At 42.9% G+C, this 25,264-nt stretch overlaps 1 protein-coding gene across 2 annotated transcripts in view; it reads right to left on the bottom strand.

Annotated features, from left to right (window-relative positions):
• LOC147749147 (inhibin beta C chain-like) overlaps positions 1–21,407 on the bottom strand; it is a 131,893-nt gene extending 110,486 nt beyond the window's left edge. For both annotated transcript variants that reach the window (XM_086936534.1, XM_086936535.1), the window contains exon 1: positions 20,903–21,407. In XM_086936534.1, the coding sequence (XP_086792660.1) occupies positions 20,903–21,239 (337 nt within the window). In that variant the 5' untranslated portion in view covers positions 21,240–21,407. The remainder of the gene's footprint in view (positions 1–20,902) is intronic.
• Between the last annotated feature and the right edge of the window lie 3,857 nt (positions 21,408–25,264).

Below are 25,264 nucleotides of genomic sequence, written 5' to 3'. Positions count from 1 at the left end.
CGTTTTCAATAAAAAGTATTTATTGAACAGTCTTCTTTCTCAAGCATAAGAAATGTACTGCTACAGTCGTAATACTGGTTAGAAAGTACAAGGTATATAATACAATAAGTATTATAAAGTAGTACTGTAAAAGCATGATATGGTTTCTAAGCCATAAAATACCTAAAATACATATAATACATACAGTGATAAAATAATGACTACGAGTACTCAACTGGTGCTTCTAAAATACGCCTACCCCGGTGTACCTAACCTAAGTCTAGTACAAGGGAAGAAGTAAGTGAGGAGTAGCTTAAGTTTAGTATTTCTCTGCCAAGGATCTATCCAAGAATTCTCTAAGGGTCTAATCAGCTCCGTACCTTGGTTTTAGAATGAAGGAGGTCTTGTAGCTCTCTCTCTCAGGACTCGATTTCCCAGCAACCCGCAAGGGTAGCCTGGAAACACTGGAGCTGGATTTGTCGGCAGGAGAAAAGACAGTCTCTCAGTGCGTCTGCTGGAGGGTCGGATTCCTTCGGCACTTGCTGCTGCAGGGCGTCAGGGAAGTAGATAGTCGATCTGCTCCAATCCACTGTGTGTTTGTCTGGGCAAATGTAGGCATATTTATACCTTGAAGGTGCCGAGTTTGACATATGATTGGACTTAAGAACGTCATCAAAGACTCAGTTCTTTAAAAACTCCATGATTTCCTAGATAAATTAGTATTCAAGCAAGGGGAAGTCCCTAGCTGCTGAAGGCGGGTTTCTCTAAGAAATCGTTGTGGATTCTCGGAACTTAGTGGAAGTAGCCATGCCGTATTTGGGCTGCATAGGCTCAGTCTAAATAAGGGTATGATTTCTATGCCTATATAAGGATCGGGTGGTTTATACCTATATATGGGCATGAATCGGGAAAATTACACTAGGGTCCTAGATTCGTACATAACACCCACTCCACAATATTAAGTTCAATAAAACTAAATGTATAAGCACTGAACATATCTAAGGCAAGTGTTTACAATCCGACCCAAAATACAAATTAGAAATTGCATTTGAAAAGGTTGTTTTACATGAAATGAGGATAGACTGTATGAAAACCAGCTCTCTATAAATATGAAGCATAGCATGAGAGCATACATTCTAACATTTATGAAATATAAAATTACATTCATGAAACGTCTCTGAAGTTTACAGAAAAAAAATCGAGACTATTTCATAGCACAATATTTAAATCATTTTGTTATGATGATTAGGCCAAATATTGTCACTAGGAAGTTTTCAAAAGAAATCTTGTTCTTTAAGAATAGTTCTACTTTAAGCAGATTACTTTGTGCCAAAAAGGTTCTATTTTGGAAAAAGTTAAAATTGTCAGACGGTTTGTTTTGAAACCATGAAGGCCGAATTTCAGAGTTTAGGGAACGCTGTGTGCATGAATCAAAAGTTATTCTCGGTGTCAGGAGAAAACATCAGATCGTCTAGGCTAGCAAAGAAACCATCTACCATAGTAGGCAAAAGTGGAACCAATTCAGTTAGCAGGTCAAATGTGCATAGATGAAGATCATTTCCGTCAGCGTTTAATGCATTAGCAACGTCCGCAGTAGGTGGTACCTGTGTGCCTGTAGCGTCTCGTATCTCACCCTCAGTTAGACTTGCCAGTGAGACCTCAATGAATGCCGTCATCAGAATAGGCAGCTGTTGGGGGCAACATGATGCATGAGTCGTTACCGGACCTAGCAAAGCGTCAACATCCGATGGCAGGACTGATGGAAGTGTAAGACAAATGTCCAACACACATTCTTCTCCGCAAAGCAGGCATCGTAGAACAGGTAAGATGCAATCTTGCTAGGTTGGTCTGAACAATAGAAACCAAGTTGTGTTCAGATCTCTTAAACGAGCCAAGCCAAGAATCTGTGCAATTCTCCCATGATACCTCATGGCAAGGAGGCATTGTTCCATGGTAGTCTGGGTATCGCCGGTGACCAGACTTGCCATATCGGAGCAGAAGGAATAAAAATAGAATTCCTGCTACGGGTCCCATGATGAGAGGCAGGCCGCCGAACACAGAGTGCACGAAATTTGGAAAAATGCTGAGAACTGCTTCAAATGGTGCTAACAGTCCCGAAAAAATCGCCTTAAATACATGTGCGATGCCACTGGTATCAGACATGTTTAAGATTTGACTTAACATTTCTGCGAAATGTACTGGGCAGTTTGTTGATAATAATGCATGTATCTCTGCAGAAGTCCTTGCAACTTGCAGATCATAAGAGCTCAGTGGCACAGTTTTTTACAAAAGAATGGCTTTTATTCTGCTTAAAGCATCAATTCCTATAGAAGAGATATTCAGTGAAGGCCATAACGCCGCCTCCCTGTCTATATTGCTCTTTGGATACAATACTTGCATACAACAAGTGACCCTGGATGACACACTAACTAGATTCGCTTTTCCTTGGCAACATGCCACAACAGCTGTGGTCATTGAGCATAACGTAGCTGCCATTGGATAGCTGCCTGAAAATTGGTTCTATCACTGTGGAGGGTTTACCGTGCAGGTGGCAAGAGAGGTTATTTGCAGAACCTTCGCAGGTTCCGTGTAAATTAATACCTTGGCATAAAAGTGCACCGTTTTGTGAGTTCTTACCATTTTTACCACTAAGGAATACTTCCTTTACCCCATTCCAACATTTGTGTGTGTATGGTAAAGTCCAGGTTGACTTAATGTATTCTTTACCCAACCTTTCATTCAGCCCGCTGGTATATGCTGTAGACAATACTGAAATTGGAAAATCGTCACTGGTATCGTGATGGTGCCATGTATTATCCATTAAATGACAGGCTTCTCAGAAACTGTCAACGGTAATCTTTCCAGTTTTTCAATGCTCTCCACCGTATAGTCTGCTCCTCTGTGTGCTAAAGAGATTTGTTTCTCTGTAAGGTTAAATACAGCAAACAATGACGTTGTATTGATTAGACGCCATGGCACGTAGCCTGAACGAAGATTTTTTGTAACGTCCAGCCTAGCTGCATTATAGAACGTAATTGAGACTGGCCATGTTGTAACATTAGCAAGTCCTGTTCTATTATGTTGATTGCAGAGGATACAATGCTGTCCAAAGAATATATTCTGGAGGACAGAGTCGTTAACCCATTCTCAACTACAAAGAGAGTTTTCTCTAAATTAATACGATCAATTTCTCGTATTCTTTCTGCAGTTTCCATTGGCGTTATTTTCCAAGCTTTGTTGTACGCAGCGTATATACCGGCGTATTTAAAAAGTTTTCGACATGGTTTGCGAGGCCCCATTAAGAAATCTCGCAAATCATTGCCTTCTTTAAGTAAAGATAAGTGTTGTTTGATATTGGGAAGTGGAGATTTCTGTAGCCATTCAAGGCATAGTTTCCCTACACTGTAAGTAGTTATTATCCCTGGATGGGAATATCTTGGATCTGGCCTATTCACTGTGAACCCTTGTGTTTCGTTCAGGAATCTATCTTGACAGTTATTCGTGTCTGTGGGCCAGATTAACCTTTTTTTTCCAATTAGGATTAGTTCTGTTTTGTTTCAAAATATAGGGTACGTCTATCTCCTCTTCTGTAGTATCATTACTGTCAGATGTGGGTTTAGGTATAGACGGTTTATTTAAATCTTTTATCTTAGCTAGGCCAAGACAAGAAGTTTGTTGAACAGTGTCATTTAGAAACATTATTTATTCTGGTATAATGCAGGCTCTAAACAGGGCTTCTAAACCTTGTACTTGCCAGTCTTTTGTGCCCCAGACAGTTTTTGTCTCTATGCTGTCTTTCCAAAAGTCAAAACTTAATGTAGACAGTTGAGCATAAAAGTTTGCAGTTTATTATTGGTCAACATTGTTTTCATTCCTGTCTTATTCACATTTTTGAAATAAAACGTTTCTGGATTTGTAACATTAAACCCTGAGAAGTATGGAAACTTTTCATAAAATGTTTTTGAGCAGCCCTTTGGTGGCGTTGGACAATGTTCCGATTGATTATAAGTAAAAACATTCCTATGGTTTGCAGATTTATGCAAATAATGGTGACCATAGTGATTAAAACAATACATTTGTTCATAATCTGACGAACCTTCTAAGTATTCATGATCTGTATTTTTAGCTGACATTTCTAAGTCTGTCATCATGTTATTAACAGTTTCAAAGTCCCAATCATGAAAAAATTAGCTGGGTGATACAAAGTCACTCAAAGAAACCTTGAACTGGTGTGGAATCTTCAGTAGCTCCACCGGGCCATAGATGTCATAATCAGTTCTATCCCATGTTATACCACCTGGTATAGGAACGACTGTGATGTTTCCTGGTGAGAGGTCTCTTCGTTCACGATGAGATGATTTTTGAGGTTTCAGGAGCAAGTTGATTTTCTTACTTGCTGTGTCCATTGTACTGTATTTCCCATCTATTATTTGTCCCAAACTTAAAACCAGAATGAGCCAGAGCAGGAGGAACAGTACACCTAACACAATCCGAAATGCAGCCCATGGTGAAACCAGATATGTTGTTTCAAGTTGATGAAAGAGTTCTGTTATTTTTTCTTTGAAAGTTGTATTTGCTGGCGTATTTTCAGGTTCACTGGGATCCTCAGAAAATGTATCAAAGTTGATGAAATAGCCAGAGGCAGTTCTGTCAGTTGTTGGAATTGCATCCGGATTGTTATTGATCTTTGGAGCTGCTTCTTCCTTTGTCACATTTGTATAGTTTGATGCTACATCATTGTACACAGGAGTTTCTTGACAAACTGTTGTTTGGGTATCCAGAGGCACAAGTTCCATGGCTTTGTTGCATAGTCCTTCTTTTCTTACTGCAGGTTTATCAAAGGTTGATAAGTCTTTCAGTTTGAACCTCTTGGATTGTAGCAAGATTTGGTTGTCTGCTACATCTTGGGAGTCCACTGGGCCTACTACTTATTATTGGCCACATGATGTGGTTTGACCAGGTCGATGGACACAACTCTGTTCTCCCTTTTACCAGCAAGGGGCGGTAGTACTACTGATCTTGTTCCGTGGATTGCTAAGACAGGTATTGCTTTTCTGTAAGGAGGCCCAAATTCCTTCTTTACCGCGATCTTTTCCCTGACTAGATCCCCAATCTTTGGAATCCAGACAGGTCTTGCTGGGACAGGTGGTTTGTCTTCACTGGTTGTTGGCTTCTGTATCATGTTACTCAGACTTCTTCTTGTTTCATTTAAGTCCTGTAAAACAGCCAAACGATCTTTGACATCAAAGGGTTTTTGTTCCACCACTGAAGTCTAACAATCAAGGTCTTTGATTATCATTCTAGTACCAAATAGTAATTCATATGGAGTGATTCCACCCAGAGAATTTCTTGGCAGATTGTTAAGACTACGTTGGACACTTATTAGATGTTTGACCCACCCATCACCCGAACCTAATACCTTACCTGTTATAGATTGCTTTATGTCAGGGTTTTTTCTTTCCACTACCGCATTACCCTCAGGATGGAAGGGACTAGAATACCGCAATGCAACGGCCAAGCTAGCCATGGCCTCCTTGTAAGCTCGAGAGCTAAACGCAGGACCCTGGTCAGAATGTAGCGTGCCGATTGCGTATGTGCAGATAAAGACTCGCAAATCCTTTATAACAGTTCTGGCATCAGCCGAACGCTGAGGCCACATCCAAATGAATCTTGTGCAGGAATCCACTGCGACCATGATATATTTATAGTTACCATCCCTTTGTAAGGGACCACAGTGGTCCAGGTAAACACACGCCAGTTGTTTATCTGAAATCAGAAGGGGCTTCTGTGCAGGTCGCTTCACTGTTGAAACTTTCATTTTCTGGCAGATTTCACATTCTAGAACATAGTTTCCAGTTTGTTTCCTCATGCGCGGCCACCAGTACCTTTGTTTTAATAATGATACTGTGGCGGAAATTCCTGTGTGTGCAGCAGCGAGTCCTTCGTGTGCTGCTAAGATCAGTCCTATCCTATATCCCATGTTTGAATTGCCCTATCCCCCACTCCAGGGATTCTAGCAAAAGGAACATTATTCGCATCAGTTATATATGAGTACTTTACTGGAAAGCCTTTCGGGAGTGTCTTACCACTGTCTTTTACTGAAGCAGTGACAGCTTGCATTATTTCGCTGTCTATTTTTGTTTTTGACCGAGTGATTGCAGCTACGGAAGCCGTTGGTAAGGCTGCCTTCGCGGCTTCATCAGCCAATTAATTCCCTGCAACATGAACGCCATCACGTTGATGACTCTGTGTATGAATCACGTGAGTCTTTTGTAGTTCTTTCTGTAAAAGAACTATTTGTTCCCAAAGCATTTTGTGCTTAATTGTGCCACCTTTAGCGTCTTTGAAACCATTTTTAACCCAGTTTTGCAGGTATTCGTTGTAAGACTGGACTCAATAATAGGAATCGCACACTATTAGTGTGGGGAATTTGCGATCGGTATTTTCAAGCGCCATCTTGAAAGCTTGTAGTTCAGCTCGCTGAGCTGTACAATCTCCGAGTGATGGAGTTTTAGTGACCATCGGTCTAAATTTACCTTTATGCCAGCAACCTTTAACAATCGCGCACGCAGCACTATAGGCTTGTTTACCCCCAATTGTGGGCTGTGCTGATCCGTCTGAATAGATTATACATCCGTAATGTTCTAGAGGCAGAATCTCGGTCGGCAGAGGGCATTCGTGTTCGTATTGTAGAAATTCTTGTGTCTTCAAGTAAGGGTCAAAGACGTATTCAACGTCTGTTGCAGCAAGAGAGTTAAACCATTGAATCCATCTCGGGTGTAAAGCTTTAGCATTGGGAATGCTTGCCTTTGTTACTGACTCTAAGGCAGGTACAGGTGAAACAATCATTATATGTTTACCCTGTGCGAGAGCTCTGTCTTTTGCTACTGCAGTTTGAACTGCTGTCAGAATTTTTTCTGTAGAAGTGAATTTTATTTCTGCTTGTGTGTACAAGTGTGATTTGTATGCTGTTTGTACCTTTTCACCTTCATTAAAGGTCAGGTATGTGAATCCGCATCTCCCTGGGATGATTCGGATCACAAGGTTGCGCACGTTGTCGCGTGTTTCTAACTGTGTTTTTGTTAACATGTCTGTTTGTACTGATCACAAAATCTCTGTGTGTGTTTGAGTCCAATTAGTTGGTTTGAAATCAGATTTGATTCGTTCGTAGAGAGGTTTAACCCTTTCTGCGTAGTTTAGAACATACGTTCTTCTAAAATTCAGGAAACCGGGCCGACTGATGGCCATAGCCCTGGGCTCCGCGCTACAGAATGTCCTAGCCTATTGGCGTACCACACACATTCCCACCTTTCAGGGCTGGTTACACCGTCTTTGGAACGTTTTGGGTATGGAGAAGCTGTCCTTGATTGCAAAAGGGGAAGGGGACAAATACCCAGACTTGTGGCAACCCTTCTTAGCTCTGTTGGCCACGGAATTTAGGGAAGTGACCTGTCCCAGATATCTACGTCTATTGAGACTATCGCAGGGTGGAGATTCGGAATCGTCCAGTTAGACTATGCGGCAAAAGCAGGAGGATATTGGACCTGGAACAGGATGGTGGGTGGGTAGTTTGGGGGGCGGTGGGGCTCGGGGAGGGGGGTTTGGTTGTTGATTTTATGTTTGGATACTCATATGCCCTTCCGGACAGAACTTTCAGTCGCGACAGTAAGCCAGCAGTGATATTGTGCCTATTTTGCGCTACTGTCAGCCCTCGGTATGACCTACTTGGAGTCACATTACTGTCATTGTTATGTATTGCACGAATAATAGCTTGTATCTGTCTTTTTCTGTCAATAAACAGATGTAATACTAAAATTCAGGAAACCTAGAATTGACTGTAAGTTTTTCAGTGTCTTTGGAGGCTGGAGCAGTGCGCATTTCTCTAGAAAGTTTGCTGCCAGGCTTTTGCCTTCACTTGAAAGTTCGTATCCTAAGAATAGGAGGTTGAGGTGGGCAATTCGCGATTTCTTAAAATTGAATTTGTACCCTTCAGACGCGAACCCAAGTATTATGGTGTTCACTCTTTTCAAGTGCCTGTCCAAATCACCGTCTGTAAGATAGATGTCATTGACAAAAGATAATGCCTCATCATCGTACATTTGCAGTAACTCTGTTACTCTGTCTGAAAATAACCCTGGACTATTCTTGAATCCTGGGGGAGACGGCAAAATTGTCGCTGTGTCCCCATAATTGAGAATGCGGTTAAATGCCTGCTTTCGGGCGCTATGTTTTGGCAACAAAAAAACATTCGAAATATCTAATGTGGTTTTTTATTTCTTCCGCACAATGTTATTCATCAGTGCTGCACTGTGTGCATTTTGTACTGCAAAAGTTTTGCAACAAGAGTTTAAGTGTCTGTAATCCAAGACTAGACGATATGAATTGTCTGGTTTGGAGACAGGAAACAAAGGATTGTTCATTGACAAGGTGCATGTTTCAATCACCCCTTGATATTCAAGTTGATCTAAGATCTCCCTGACCTGTTTTTTAGCTTCTTGCTTAACTGGATACTGCCTTTGTGCAGTAGGCTGATTTTTTAACTGATTTTATGGTGAGGAGAGTCCTCATCCCATCCTACGTGATTTTTGTATAATGCTGGAGCCTGAGCTACTGCCCATTTTAACGCATATGTGTATTTTTTATGAATTATAATGTAATTTGAGAAGGCTGGCATAATTATCTCTTTGCCATGTGGGCACTCCCTGACAAATTCAGGTGGCCAGTCTTGTTCAGCTAGAAGAATGTCATAGCCTTTAGAGAGCTTCTCCCAAAAGAGTGCTCTTATTTTCCTAGTTATGTCCCCCTCTATCCGGAGTGTTACCTCATATAACTTGTGGGGTACACTAACCCTGGTGTCGGCATTTTCAACTTGGATGCATTCATTCAAGTCCACTGTCTCCAGATGATCCTTCAAGATCTTGCGAACTATGGTGACCTCTGCTGCTCTGTCTAGCATTGTCTGGGCCCACTCCCCGTTCTTGAGTTGTGTCCTCAGGATCATCTGCATTTCTGATTTTTATGCTTGCTACCTTCTTTTTGGTGAATTGAGTTTCTTATTTTTTGGAACGTGCTGTTCGTCTTTGGACGTTACTCGTTCTTCCTTCTGCTCTGATCGTCCTCTTCTTTCAGATTTCTGCGAGGTAGTCTGAAAGGTACGAGAGGAACGTGTATCAGTATCTTGATATCTATCAGGTTCTCTCAAATTATCCCTATTTCTAAGGTTATACCTTTTTTCAGAGGGCTCCCTTTGGGGAGACCTACCTCCCCCGTTGGGGAGATCTTCCTCTGGACTGAGAACGTTTCTCTTTAGGAAGTGTCTGTTTAGTAATTTCCCACTTCTTTTTAGGAGTAGTGAGAATATTTTTGATAAAAACATTTTCAGGATTTTCTGTTAGTTGGGGTTTTAATGGTTTACCACCCAAACTATCTCTACCTAGTTCTTCATAAGATTTTTCAATATTTCTTGCAAGTTCATATGGTTGGTCTGTTATATCTGTTTCTTTGAGTTTTTGGCGGATTGCCACGGATGCTGCTTCACCTTTAATGTTGGCTAATAGTATAGCCGAGACCTGTTTGAAATCTTTTAGTAATATCATACCAAGATTTAAAGCAGGTTCTGGTCCGTATTCATTTTGAATTTGTCTTAAGACATCCGGTACTACCGCCATAGACGGAACACTATGTGTTTTTGTGTAGATTGAAGCAAAGACTGTACCCCACGTGTCACAGTCCTACACATGTGGTGCTATCCCCATTGGTAAACAGACTGTCAGAATTCTGTGTTTCTCATGAGGTGTACTATCAGGGAATACTGCCTCTATCTGAGCAATTTTTTGTGCTAACCAAACCGGAATTTGTTCCCTTTTGGCCGGCAATTTACCAATGACTGATTGTATAGTCTGTGGTGTGATTTTTTTTGTGTTCCCCTGGTGAGGGGTGTGCTGTGGAATCGTCACAGTAAGTTGGACTGTTAAGGTCCGCATGACATATTGAACCAATTGTCTATGTATTTTAATTAACTGTTTTAGCTGTACTAACAGTTCTGGACCTGTCATGTTTTCAATGTCAGGATGGGGTGTGTAGCTGGCTAGTATCGGCCATGTCGCTCCTGGTCTACCTAGTGGACCGAGCCTGGTAATGTGATTTTGATGTTGTAGGGCGCCTTTAAACCAGAGCTGATGCTCTTGGTAAGTTAGTGGAATTTCAATTTCCTCGTAAGGAACGTATTCCGTTGGAGGTTCCTCTACTTTGTAGTAGTGGAACTCGTGTGTTCCTCTATCTGCTGGAGGAAAGTAAATCCATGAATAGAATACCTCTATTTGCCGATATTCATGTGCCTCTATAACAAATATTACTTTACCACCTCTCGATGATACTCCATTATTTATTAGTTTGTAAGTTATAGTTTTTCTTACATTTACCGGGATCATTATATATCCGGGTCATTCTGTAGGAGATTTCTGTCATCTAAAACTGCTTGAGCTGCAGCTGCAGCCAATTCTTCATCACTATTCATTATTTTACTGACTGAAGAGTTTGAAGAACAAGTTTCAAGGAAAAAAAGATTAGGTGCACAATATTTTGGAACACTGTATCCTTCAACGTTGAACAAACCAAAAACTAATACATAGGATTTTTGTCTTACTTAGTTTTGGCGGATATTATCCTTTTACCCACTCCAGACGTCTATTGGAGTATTTTACTGGACAAAGGGGTCTGTGTGAAAAGCCCGACTGAGTTACTCTAGTATCTAGCGTTAAATTATCGCCTTACCAAACGTTGGGCACCATGTAGTGTAGTTCCTATATTCCCAATAGGCTTGCGCATTGGAATAACATATACTATAGTTTAGACATAGGACTTAGGTCGACTAGGTCTCTATCGAATATATTAGACCTAATTGTGAGTGCCAGCTAGGTCAGAGGTCACTAGAAACTTTCTCAAATTCACAAGAAGGGTTTAGTTTCTGACAACCGCATAAACATGACAACTTTGTTTCCCAAGAATATGAAATCAATCTCCAGTGTTGTGGAAACAATAGATAGCTATTTTACCCCAGTCAATCGTGCATGCTTCGTTTCACCAGAGGTGCTGAGAAAATAGAGAGACAGGCGTTTTCAATAAAAAGTATTTATTGAACAGTCTTCTTTCTCAAGCATAAGAAATGTACTGCTACAGTCGTAATACTGGTTAGAAAGTACAAGGTATATAATAGGATAAGTATTATAAAGTAGTACTGTAAAAGCATGATATGGTTTCTAAGCCATAAAATACCTAAAATACATATATTACATACAGTGATAAAATGACTAAAAGTACTCAACTGGTGCTTCTAAAATACGCCTACCCGGGTTTACCTAACCTAAGTCTAGTACAAGGGAAGAAGTAAGTGAGGAGTAGCTTAACTTTAGTATTTCTCTGCCAAAGATCTATCCAAGAATTCTCTAAGGGTCTAATCAGCTCCGTACCTTGGTTTTAGAATGAAGGAGGTCTTGTATCTCTCTCTCAGGACTCGATTTCCCAGCAACCCGCAAGGGTAGCCTGGGAACACTGGAGCTGGATTTCTCGGCAGGAGAAAAGGCAAAGTCTCTCAGTGCGTCTGCTGGAGGGTCGGCTTCCTTCGGCACTTGCTGCAGCAGTGCGTCGGGCAAGTAGATAGTCGATCTGCTCCAAATCACTGTGTATTTGTCTGGGCAAATGTAGGTATATTTATACCTTGAAGGTGCCGAGTTTGACGTATGATTGGACTTAATAACGTCATCAAAGACTCAGTTCTTTGAAAACTCTATGATTTCCTTGATAAATTAGTATTCAGGCGAAGGGGAAGTCCCTAGCTGCTTAAGGCGGGTTTCTCTAAGAAATCGTTGTGGCTTCTCGGAACGTAGTGGAAGTAGCCATGCTGTATTTGGGCTGCATAGGCTCAGTCTAAATAAGGGTATGATTTCTATGCCTATATAAGGATCGGGTTATTTATACCTATATATGGGCATGAATCGGGAAAATTACACTAGGGTCCTAGATTCGTACATAACAGGGTACTGTCTCTGTGGAGTTGGAGAAGTTTATACTGGGATTTCGTGGTGAGGTGACTCAGCATTTCACCCTACATGACTGTGGTATAATGCAGGAGCTAATGCTACCGCCCAGTCCTGCATGTATGAATAGTGTAGTGATTTGGGAACGAGGTCAGAGAAAGCTGGTAAATTTACTACTTCTCCCTTTGGGCAATCCATAACCATTTCAGGCTGCCACTCTTTTTTAGCAGAAAAGATGTCTTTAGCCATAAGTCAGGTACTCCCAAAAGAGACCTTTAATTTTTCTGGGTTTGTCTCCCTCCATTTGGAGAGTTATTTTGTATAGCAGGTGTGGAACACTTACCCTAGTATCAAGTTTTTCCAATGTGACATATTCATTCAACGCCGTTGTCACCAGAAATTCCATCAGGTTCTAGCGAGCTATTGTTACTTCTACTGCGCTGTCTAGCATCGTCAGAGCCCTCAGCAGCCTGGGCATTTCTTATTTTGAGGCCAGCTACTTTCTTCCTTTTAAATTGAGGTTTTAATTTTGCTTTATCTTCATTTTTGATATTATAGTCCGAAGTACGATGTGTATCTCTGGACTTTGTTTGTTCTTCTGATCGGTGTTCTGACTGTCCTTCCCTCTCTGAGATTTTTGTTGAACCCTCAAAAAAATGAGATTAACGTGTATCAGTATCCTGATACCTGTCGGGTTTTTTAATGTTATCATGATTTCTAAGGTTGTACCTCCTTTCGGAGGGCTCCTGCTGAGGAGACCCACCCTTTGATTGTGATCTATTATCTCTGTTCTTTTGTTTTTTATTATCCCAATTTCTATTTGGAAGAATCAGGTGCTTGTTTGGTGTTGTCCTTTTCGGGACCACCCATGAGTTGCGGTTTGTTGCTCGAGCTCCCAAATTATCTCTACCTCATTCGGCATATATATCTTCGATAATTTTACGTAATTCACTGCCTTGTTGTACAGGAGTGAAATCCCTCAAGCGTTGGTGTATCGCCATCGCTGCTGCATCCCCTTTAATGTTTGCCAACATAATCATAGATACCTGGGCAAAATTTCCTAACAATTTCATCCCTATGTTCAGAGCAGGTTCTGCTCCACACTCATTCTGTATCTGTCTCAATGCGTGTGGTGTCACTGCTGTTGAAGGGATACCATGAGTTATGTTATATATGGCAGCGAAAACTGTACCCCAAGAGGTACAATCCTCAATCAAAGGAGATATCCCCATTGGCAAGCAGATTGTTAGTATTCTGTGTTTTTCTTGAAGGCCAGTGTGTGGGAACACTGCCTCTAACTGTGTGATTTTCTGTGCTATCCAGAAAGGAACTTGCTAACGTTTAGTGGGCATTCTTCCAATAACCACGCTCAGCGTTTGTGGGGTGATTTTAGTTGCAGTCCCTTGTAGTTGACCTGATGGTGTTACCCTTGTAGGTTGAAGTGTGAGTGTTGCCTATAACAAACTATGTTACAAATCTGTAGAGTTTTATTATTTCTTTGTGAAGTGGAAGTAAGTCTGCTACTGGCATTGTGTCAATGTCTGGATGTAGTGTGTAAGCCGCTAGGACCGGCCAAGTTGCTCTCTCCCTGCTGAGCGGACCGAGTCTCATTTTATCTGTTATGTGTGGGAGGGCGCCTTTAAAGCAGTGTATGTGCTCCTGGAAGGTGAGTGGAACTTTAATTTCCTCGCATGGAGAATATTCTTCCGGTGTTTCATCTGGAGTGTAAGTATGAAATGTTTTTGTGTGTGGATTTGCCAGTGGGAATTTGACCCATTAATAAAATAATTCTGTCCTGAATGAATTGTGTGCCTCAATCATGAATGTTACAGTCCCACCTAATGATGGGACTCCAAACTCTGCTAATTTTAAAGTGAGTGCATTTCAGACATTTTCTGAAATGTTTATAGCACTTTCTTGTTCCCCCTCCCCTGCTGCATTCACTCATAATGCTGGCACAGCGTTGTCTTTTTCAGACATTGTTGAAAGAGCTTCAAGGAAACTGAGATAAGGTTTATGCACAATAGGGAACTATAATCCTTCAAGCTTGATTAAACCAACAGCCAATACATAGGATATGCCTACTCAGCTGCAGCTGATCTTGCCCTTCTCACATCAGACGTCTCTGGGTATTTGTGAGAAGGGGTCTCTAAGAAAAGCACAACTGAACTACTCAGATTGTCCGTTAAATAAGAAACAAACCAACGTTGGCGGTGCTATGTCGTGTAGTTCCTATAAATCTATATAGGGTCTGCACGTTGAAACAACATTAACTGTGGGATTGGTGTCCAGGCTGATTTCAGACACCCCCACTGGATATGTTTGCCTGTATATCAGCTAGCTCACAGTGCCACTATGAACCCCTCTTACAAAGGAGAGAATAGTTTCTGGCAACTATCGAACTTGACAACCCTGACCCCTCAGGGATTGTGGAAACAGTACAGTACTTTTCAGCAAGGAGGGAATCAAAAGACTGGCAGAGTCAGATACACGTAAGAAGGGAACGAGGCAAGTAATAGATGAATACCCAAACACAAGGCAATACTATAAAGATCTTACAAGGAAAGGTGCACAACAGGACATAATAAGACATGTGATTCTCGTGAGATTAAGAGCCCTGATGATGTCCGCGTAGGGCGAAACGTGTAGGTTGGATTGACTTGATTTTTGTGTTCTGGATGAAATATTGAATTGAACAATAAACTCAGAATTGATAATTCAGCAAAACGACTCCCTAAGGACTTTTTTGCCTGGAATATTAAGAATGGACGATTAATGAGCATACTTGTCTGAATTTTTAATATTATTGATGAATTGCATGCTCCTTTTGCACAGGTTGTAGTTTTGTTGTACGTGGCCCACTGGCGGTGGGACCACATAAAGTAGAGCTTTGTAATGAACTTCTCAGATAACACACCAGTGCGCACTTTGTTAACTGCCCTCACCACTAGCAAGTTGTTTGATAGAGTAAATGGATGGTAGATTTCTACAATAGTGCTAAAACAATAGATATATGCTGGTATAGAGATGCATGACAGAAAAAATACATACTCCTACGATGCTAACCCTAACTAGATGTACCTAGCATGTATTTAGGTGTAGAGCCAAGAACCCCCCTAGGGTAGAACCAACCGGGTGTGAGAGAATGTAGGACCCTGCCTTGGTGTCGAGAAGGACACCCCGCGAGGGATGTCAGACCACTGGGTACATAGTTATTATGCAGAAGATGGTAGTCCTGCTTTGATTCTGAGAATCCTCATGCATAAAAATTAGGCGGGTTTTCCTATAAAACCACATGATATTTATGCAGTATCTAACTAGGTAAAAGGTCAGCACAACCCGTTATGTAGTACAATGGCACTGTAAATGTAGGTGAAGGGTTAAGTGATTACCCAAGCCGATATTGGGGTACATTACGAATCATAACAGGGTGAGTAGCGAAAGTGGCAGGTGAGTGCAGCATTATGTGCGTGCAGGGAGAGCAGTGTGCTCATGCGAGTGCAGAGTAGAAGAATGAATGGCTTGAGTGCATAGTGAGCAGTGTCAGTGCAGTGTAATCGCTGTCAGTGCAGGGTGAGCGTAAAAGTGAAGGGTGGGCAGTGAGAATGAGTAACTATGTAATGTTAACTTAATTTATGACATGCCGGAATCACCCCGAAAGGGGTATCTCAGCGCAGAGCGAGTTGTCTGAATACAGGATGTATTTCCAGACACCTGGAGTAACTCAGCATTGTATTGATGGCTGGCGTAGGGTTTCAGATATAAGCTTAAATATTGCTATTAGGGCATCAAACAGGGATGAAGGCAGGAGGAAATAATTAATGTGCTGATCCTACAACAAACCTTCAGTCTCCTGGTCAGGGTTGCAAGAAGAGCGTATTGCTATCACTACCACAGGTATCTTGTTGTCCCAGCCAGTACAAAAATAAGCAAAATCACATAAGCCCAGTATTTTTAGCACATATCTGTGCATACTTCCAACAGCAAATATGAATAGAAAGCACTTTTAAATGTGTTCTAGGGCTCCATTAAGGATCTATTACTAATATTTAAAAGAAACAAAGACAGAAATGTCATGTTACAAATTAATGCATACCATTTTATTTACAACCCCATTTAGTGTCATTGCCTGACCTTTGCAGACTCTTTCTTTTGGAAAGGTGACATCTCTTTTCCTGGGATGCCTTTTCACTAAATGTATTCTCCCACTGTGGCAGTAAAAATAAAATACAAAAGTAAGGAATAGGCAGAGTGGGGTCCCAGAGGGTACTGAAACCAGTGAAAATAACGAAGTCTTGTTAACCAGTTCACTAAAGGCTTGTTCATGGTCTTTTAACTAAGCATGTGCGGGAAATCCGTTACGCTCGCGGATTTTGCGGATTTTTGGGAAATCCGCAATCCGCGAATTTTGCGGATTTCCCGCAAAATCCGCAAAAAAAAATCCGCGAACGTAACGGGTTCAAAAGTTGAACCCCCACTCATGCAACTATTTTACAATGGCGCCAGCAAGCTGCCAGCGCCGTTGTAAAATAGTTACAAAGTTAGCTTGCACAGGAACCTCTAGATAAAACAAAGCAGGTGCTGCTTTATTTTATCTAAGTGCTTCCTGTGCAAGCTAACTTTGTAACTATTTTACAACGGCGCTGGCAGCTTGCTGGCGCCATTGTAAAATAGTTGCATGGCTGGGCACAGGTCTGCAGCTCACTCAAGGGACCCCTGCGCCCTTCGGGGCGATTGCATAGTAACACACACATGGTCGCTCGAACTAGTTGATGCTCAAATTCAGTGACTCATTCATTAGCCCAAAAACAATCGTGAGCGTCGTCGAGGCTGGACAGGTGTGCCTTCTTCCCAAATCTACTGTGGAAAGTCAGCTGTGATGCTGGATAGGCTTTGCATCCTTGACTTTCACGAGCGCAATACCCGTGCTGTTCCTGTGACCAGGAGCTTCTTTCTCTTCATCTGCTGGACTGATCTTTCTCTGACCTTTTATTCACACAAGAGGCACATACCCTACTGGGCACATTGTGTTCGCACGGGTTTCTGCAAGTTCGCACGCGTTTTGTACAATTTCGCAATTTGCGAAATTGTACAAAACCCTCGCGAACTTGCAGAAACCCGTGCAAACATAAAAAAAAAAAATCCGCAAATTCGTGGGAATTCGCGGATTTTGCGGATTGCGAGTTCGCAAATCCGCAAAATTCGCGAACGCGAGATTCGCAAAATTCGCCCATACTTACTTTTAACCCCTTGCATGCTCCGGATAGCCGCTGGGCCTTCACGCGTCACAGTGGGCATGTGCTAACAATGGCCGGGGGCCGTACGAACCCGCCCACTCTCTATTTTGCTCGCACAGAGCAAAAATTCTGCCAGTGCGCAAGATGTTAAAGATCTGTGAAAAACTAGGTTGTGGCAGAGATGAGACTCCAGACACTGCCCAGCCGAGGCCACAGCAGCCCGGGCTGAGAAACATGATGAAGACTATCCGGCAGGGCACCGCAAAGCGTTATACTTGGAGCAGGCTTATCATGGCCTTGACGGATCTTATATTCTTGGTGTGGTGCCCTTAAGTCATTAGATTGACACCTTAAGAAGCTTACCATTGAAGGAGGGTTGGACCTCTAACATTCTGGGATTTTCACTTGACCACTCACGCAATTGGGAATTGATATAGCGGAGTTTACTACCGACTATAACCACAGATATATCTTTTTGGGGGCTCAGCGTGAACTGGCGTGGGCTCTAGCTACCTTATTGGCTGTATGGTACTGAGTGATCATTGATAAAAACCCACTATTTACTATTTAAGGAAAAGGTCACTTATCGTGTTGGCATTCCCGTTCGGGTTGACTCCGGTTGTTTGTACAGAGGGAACTTTATTTTGATTCTTGGTCTCTGTAAATTTCCTGTGAGATATCTGGATTTCTATGGATTTCTTATTCTTAACTTGATGAGCAAAGAGCATTCCAATAATAGCTCTGCCTTGAGGAAGTCTCGTTTGAGACGAAACACATGTCGGCAAGTTGGACAAGTTGTGCTGGAAAATCCTTTAAAGAAATCAATAAAGACATCGAAGAATTCTTCGTTTCTTGGATCCTTCTTGTCATGTTATGATGAAATGTTTATGGACAATTTTCTTTCTGTGCTGAAGGGAGCTATTTAGACACTCATACGTTTGCCTCTACTTGGCACTTATCTGGAATTCTAACATAGGAGTGCTGGCCGAGCCCTTATCTCATTGGTTATAGATTTGTAGCACATTTTTGTGGGCTATTTGACACCGTTGGGTAGTAGGTGTCACGTGGGCTATTTGAGCACCCAGTTTCTTATATGATTTTCTTAATAACAAAAATTAGTGTCCACTTGTACCGTATACCAGAAGACTTACTGGGTTAGAGAATGTGCTGACGCTTCTCCTTCGGGTGAACGCTACTACCCAAAATTTGAAAATAACCATTTAGTGTCATTGCCTGACCTTTGCAGAGTCTTTCTTTTGGAAAGGTGACATCTATTTTCCTGAGATGCCTTTTCACTAAATGCATTCTCCCACTGTGGCAGTAAAAATAAAATACAAAAGTAAGGAATAGGCAGAGTTGGGTCCCGGGGGTACTGAAATCAGTGAAAATAACAAAGTCTTGTTAAACAGTCCACTAAAGGCTTGTAAATGGTCTTTTAACCTCTTGCATGCTCTGGATAGCCCCTGGGCCTTCACGCGTCACGGTGGGCATGTGCTAACAATGGCCGGGAGCCGCCCGAACCCCGCCCACTCTCTATTTTGCTCGCACAACGCAAAAATTCTGCCAGCCCTCAAGGGGTTAAAGATCTGTGAAAAACTCGGGTGTGGCTGAGATAAGACTCCAGACACTGCCCAGCCGAAGCCGCAGCAGCCCAGGCTGAGAAACATGATGGGGGGCTAAAGACCTTGGGGCAGATTTACAAGCCCTTTGCGCCTCTTTTACGATGCCATTGCGTCACATTTGTGACGCAGCGGCGGCGCAAAAGATGCACCATGGTGCGGGCTATTTACAACGTGACGCATCTGGGAGATGCGTCACGTTGTAAAGCCCTGCGCCTTAAGGAGGCGTTCTGGTGCGGGGGGGCGTTCCGGCGCAGGAACGCCTCCTAAAAGTGGCTGAGTGAAATCTACAAGATTTCACTCAGCCACTTTTAGGCCAATGCTAAGTCAAAACCCTGCGCCTGCTTGAAGCAGGCGTAAGGCTTGACGCAGCATTAGTAGAGTGGGCCCCTAGAGCATTGCTGGAGCTGCGTTGCGCATGCGACGCAACTCCAGCAATGCGCCGCTTTTACGGCACAGATGCGTGACGCATCTGTGTCGTTTTTGCCCCATGGTGCGCCGCATTGTAAATGCGGCGCATCATGGGTGGCGGAGGCATAGCGCACAATTACTGGCGCATCCCTGCTAATTTGCAGGGATGCGCCAGTAATTGTAAATATGCCCCCTTGTAGTCTTATGGGCGCTGTGCGCCTGCCTTACACGTCCAGAGTTAATGTGGAAAAGAGCAGCTGGGCTCCTCCTTCAGCCTTCCCACATCCCTGATGAGCAAGTTGTTGCCACCCACTCCTAAATTGCCTCCTGAAGGCCTGACAAGCCCCTTGCTATTGAAATCATTTGAGTTGAATTAACTCCAGCCTGGGCCATTACATAGACGCCCAAAATGCAACGCCATGGACACAGTAAACATTCAACATGGAAAGCGAATAAAATGTCATTTTCATTTTCATTTCATAACTGGTGCTCATGTAAAGCGCTTCCATACCTTCGGGTCGAGTTTGCGCTATATAAATCTTCTACAACAAAAAAAGCGTCTCTCCATTATGACGTAACAAAGGTGGGTTGTGCCTTCAGGGCAAAGAAGACCTCGCCCAGCCCTGCACATGTGCAGCCAGTCACCTTCAAACCCCTCCCAACCCCCAAGAAAGAAAAAATAAAGATTTGGTCCCCTTTAACACCGAGAAGCAAGCAGATATTTCATCCCAGCTGCCAGCTGCTCGTTGTTTTATCTCTTTTCCTTTCCTTCTCCCCAGGCTAGTAGGTTGACGCTCGTTATGACCAGTACCACCTCCGTATTCCACCTCCCTCAGGTCTGTGGAGTTCCAGGAGAAGCAAAAGGAGGCAACTGTTATTACCTTCCACCATTCTGCTACTGCGCTTGGGTCTCCAGAGACCTGGACGAAGCAGTGGAACAATGTCACAACAGTGGGTAGCCATTTTGCTTACACTCTGTTGTGACATCACTGCAGCGGTTTTTGATCTAGCTATTCACAGTAGAGGGTTAATTTGGAAGTTATATGCAACATATGGGTCCTCCAATCAGAATAAAGTTGGATAAAACAGATTCATAGAGGAGCAAATAGGGAGGCTCACAGAATAATATTCGTTCCGATAGGCATATTATTTTTCGTGGGTCAAAAGAGAAAGAAATTGTATCTAGCCCTAGTCACAAAAGAAGTAATTAAAGAAACAAATAGGGGAGCAGTAAATTAACTTGTAAATAATTCTACCAAAGATAACAGTGTGGTACCTAGTAGAAAAGGGCTAGGGAAATAGGTGTGGCTATCAGTTTAATTAAGGAGTTTTCATTGTTTAAAGAGGCAGTCCAGAACAAAAACAGACAGTTTTCTTTACTCAGTCCTGCATCTTCAACAACCACCAGCAATGGGAATTACAGAATGTTACTTTGTCTCACAATGTGTGCTTGGGTTTTGAGACCTACCGTGGCATGATTGACAAGATGGTTCCTTTAAATTCACATTTTCTCCCATAACCCTGTAGATATGATAACAAGTCTTATTCGGACTCAACTTATAATAGTGTGGTGCACTGTTATTCCTGTCTAGATTGCTGCACTGAATCAGATTGTACCCACCTGCTTCAGGGAAGATCATGATTTCATATGTTTGGCCCAGACCGTCATGTTTAAGGTGATCCTCTTCGTTCGGGGTTTGGTCTGCTGCGGCTTCCTGCCTATTGTGCAGCCTCAGGGCAGCGGCCAGCATGGCGCGTGACACAGCAGGCTGAAAGTTTGGCTGCTCTTTCAGGTCCAACTTACTCAGGATTGTCCGCTTGGCCAGTTCCACCAGCATCTTCCTCTCAGGTTCAGCAGCGGTCCTCCTGGTACAGTCAGGGCATGCCTCCTCTCCAGATGTCGCAATAAGGCTAAAAGCCAATAGATGTATGAAGCTTCGAAAAGCCCAGGGCGCCATCTCTGCAGGAACACAGAATACTTGGATGAGGAGAAGTGACCCTCAGACAAAGCTGTTGGTTAGTGCTGGGGCATGTTATAGCCCGGTAGGACCTCAACCAAGGTAGATGAGGCTGTAAGTAACATTTGTCGACAGTCCTCTGACTTTATTCAGCTAAGCTGTGTGCAGATTCTGTTTGACACATCGCAGCACCAGACTTGGCTCACATATATTGGCTGGCCCAAAATCAGATAAGCCCACAAGCAACAAGCTATTGGCATATCCCTTTGGAAAGATGCCTGTGCTCTTTTGCCTGGTATACGAGTGTGTGAAGGCAGGAGGAAAAGAGGGCTTTGTTGATCTCTAAAGTCGAGGGTTCAAAATGGCAACTTTGCAAATTACGTGACATTCGAAAAACACAAAGTTCAAAGAAAGCAAAATAGCTATTAAGTAATGTGTACATAGTGAGCAAAGAGAAATGGGAGCTTTGATCCAGTGGTTTAATAATAAACATTAAAAAGCCCATGTGATGCGATCTGGAGCTAGGTGGAGAATCACCTCCTGCCCTTCAGACCTCTTTAGCCTGGGGCAACTTCGACATTTCTCAGGGGTGCTGAAATACGCCATCTTCTTCATAGATGTGATGACCAAGAAAAGATCTGGGGCTTGGCACGGAATGGCCTAAGGAAGGGCAGTGGAGCTGCTCAGACTTTTCTGCAGAATGTTACACTCACTGCAGAGTGATTGACAGAGAGTGAGAGTGAGTACAAGATTAAGTCACATGTAAAAAATTGGAACACGGAAAAAGCATCATTCTCCAGACGGAGGGGTAACAAATGTGCTTAATTTGTATATATTTTTTAAGGAGTGTAGGGATCAAGAGTTTTACTTCGGCGCCCGCCCACCGCGCTACTGAATGTCTGAGCTGCCAACTACCAAGGATACGAAGTCTTCATTCCACCTCAAAACTCTATATCCATTCACCCGTCATTTTTTGCATCCTTATCAGACTCTTGCTGGTTCTTTTTCATCTCCACTTTCTCCCTTTGTTAATGTTTTCCTATTTTTCTCCCCCCCTTTTTCTTCCTTTTGTGCTTTCTCCCTCATGCTCTGCATTGAAGTCTGACACTTAAAAATAAGTCCATAAAAATGTGTGCCTGGGTTTACCACTTGCAAAGCTAAGCACTAGTCATAACACAGTGACTGTCCCCTTCTCCAGTGAAATCTGGTGAGGGCCCAATGGCATTCCAGCATCTCATGGATGCACAAAAGGTCCTAGGTTGACCAGGGCTGTGTGAAGGGCGGTGGGGGTGTCTTACTGTCTACGAAGCCCCATCTTATCTCCCTGGTTGCAGCAATAGCTTGCCTACGTACGGGCGCATGCAGGATGCAGAGCCTAGTTAAGAAAGGTGACACACTACAGGAATAGTTGCAATTGTCTTCAGATTTGTTTTCTGGAATCTGTTTGGTCATTCGTTTCCAGTATTTCTGCATACTGATATGTTTACTTTAGAAGTTGGTGTGGGTTTTTTTGATGGTTGGATTTGAGTAGGGAGGAGATGACTCACATTCTCCAATGCTGGGGGTGCTTTGAGGTGGGAGTGGGAAGGCACATGCTCAGAGTTCTGGCCACTTAGTCCACACTGGAACGGGCAGCTGAGTGTTCAGTACCGGAGCATGGGTCCCATGATGGCTGCCCTTAGCTGCTTGCACTGGAGCCCTTACTAACTCAGCACACTGCCACGGTAGGGGTGAACAGACATACTATTAGGCTGATGACGTGGAATGTGTGAGGCTTGAATGGTGCATGCAAGGCACACCAAGTGCAAGAAACCCACTCAACTAATAAAATGATTGCCCCGCTCCGGGCGGGATGGGTGTCTGTGATTGCTGAGGCGTCCTATTCCTGTTCTCCTAGGGGTGCCAACTTCTTTGTTTGGAAGACTATCCCCTTCCTGGTAGACAAAATTGTCCTCAACTCTGAGAGTAGATACATTATAATTCAAGCCACCATTGTCAGCAAGCTTATTGTCCTGGTGTGCGTACACCGGCCCAATGCTGATTCCCACATAATTCTTTCACCATGTTTAAACGGAGATAAGGCAGATCAAAAGAATGGCTCTGATATGAGGTGTGGGTTTCAATTCTACAGTAGATCACAATTTAGGTAGGTCAAATACTGCGAGGAGCCACCACCCAGGCTGCTGCTGACTTTATTGCAGATGAGGAGCTCACTGACATACGGTGGCCCAGACTCCCAGAGCTTCTAAAGCGCATAATTCCTGGTCCAGGATTGTCTATTGGATGATCTCTAGCGATATAAGCACTAGCACCACACTAATTGAACATAAACTCTGAACCTTATCTGACCATGCACCAGTTCTATAAATCTCCTTTCCGGCAGCTCACCGTAAAGTATTCACTTGGAGGTTGCCCGCAACATTTTGCAGGATGCTGTCTTTCGAGATAAGATCTGCGCTGTGATTACTGAGTACTTTAATCACAACATGGGTTTAGTGACTAGCCCTTGAGTCTCGTGGGAGGCTTTCAAAACAGGAATTAGGGGCATCAGTATTTCTAAGCAGTCTGGTATCTTGACAAGAACCTGAAGACATATTAAGAGACTCGAAAAGGAACTTTTAGACCTAGAAAAAGAAAATTGCAAGTCTTGGGGCAAAGGTATTCTGGTTGAAATAAATTTAAAGAGTACAATCATCTCACTGTTTGTGAAATTACTTATCTGGGTTGGAATTAAAGCCATGGCATATGTTGTTGATGAATGCTTAAGCAGGGCTCTCACACTACTCCTGGGACACCCCAGGGCCAGCTGCGGCATCACCCAAATACAATGTGGGGATGGATCTTCTTTGAGTGTGAGACAGATGCAATTCTATAAGAATTCGTAAATTTTCGTCCTGACATTTCTGTCTAAAACCATGGTCAGTGATGCTGATACATCCAACTTTCGCAACATGGTGGAACTCACCTGGCTTCCTGACTCTCATTGTTCATATCTAGACATGCCTATTACTACTGGAGATACCATTCAGGTGATTCGTAGCATGCCTATAAGCTGTGCGCCCTGGGCTGTTGGAATGCTGACCCAGTTGTACAAAGAGTACTCATAAGAGTACTCACAACAATTAGTGCCGCATTTGTTGGCAATGTATGAAGGAAGAAGAGCAAATCCGTGAGGTGCTGCTTGTCACTATTCTTAGACCGGCTAAGCTGTGGAGGACTGTACTTTGTATGGTCCACTGTCAATGATAAATATTGACAATAACATTTAGCTAAACTCTTAGCTACTCAGATCCTTCCTTTCCTTCCAGATTTGGCCAGACCAGACCAAATAGGGTACACACCCTGGTGGAGCACATCTTATAACCTTCGTACCATCCTAGCCTTGATCCGAAGATCAACACTGGTGCTGCATTTCTTGATGCCATTAAGAGGTTGGACTCTTTAGAATGATGGTACCTTTTTCTGTTACTGAAGGGAATTGTTTTCAGTTAAATCTTATTATTTTTCTAAATCAACCCTTTATTAACAATTTTAAAGAATACGATACAATGAGCAGGTATTAACTCTCAGCAGTTTGCCTGTGGCTTCCAGGGACAGCCATATGCATGGTAGTACATTGTAAGAGACACTGGTCCCTTCAAAAAGACTAAGGAGCAAAATGACTCTCGCATCTTGACTCCATCTTGCTCATGTGAATTTTTGTGAATTTCAATTAATTTGTATTTAACCCCTTCGATGCGGCCGCGATTCCCCTGGTGTGCTGTAAACAGCACGAACAGGGGCGGGCCGTGACGAACCCCAGCCGTCATCAGCACACGAGCACCGTAGTGCATGACGGCTGGGGTTCGTCATGAGCATGGAAGGAGTTAATAAATGTATTGTGTCTCCATCCTGTAGAATATCAACACAGGTCCGATTGTGGTTCTGTGTTCTATTGCTCCTTACTGTTTTTGAAGGGACCAATGTCTCTTACAATGTTCTGTATACCCTTGGTCCCTTCTGACTCACAGGGTTCCCTTGTTTCT

This window comes from Lissotriton vulgaris, chromosome 1_1, assembly GCF_964263255.1.
Source record: "Lissotriton vulgaris chromosome 1_1, aLisVul1.2, whole genome shotgun sequence".
Taxonomy (NCBI): Eukaryota; Metazoa; Chordata; class Amphibia; order Caudata; family Salamandridae; genus Lissotriton; species Lissotriton vulgaris.
The sequence above is the reverse complement of the archived record's forward strand: the minus strand, read 5'-3'. Positions and strand labels throughout refer to the sequence as shown.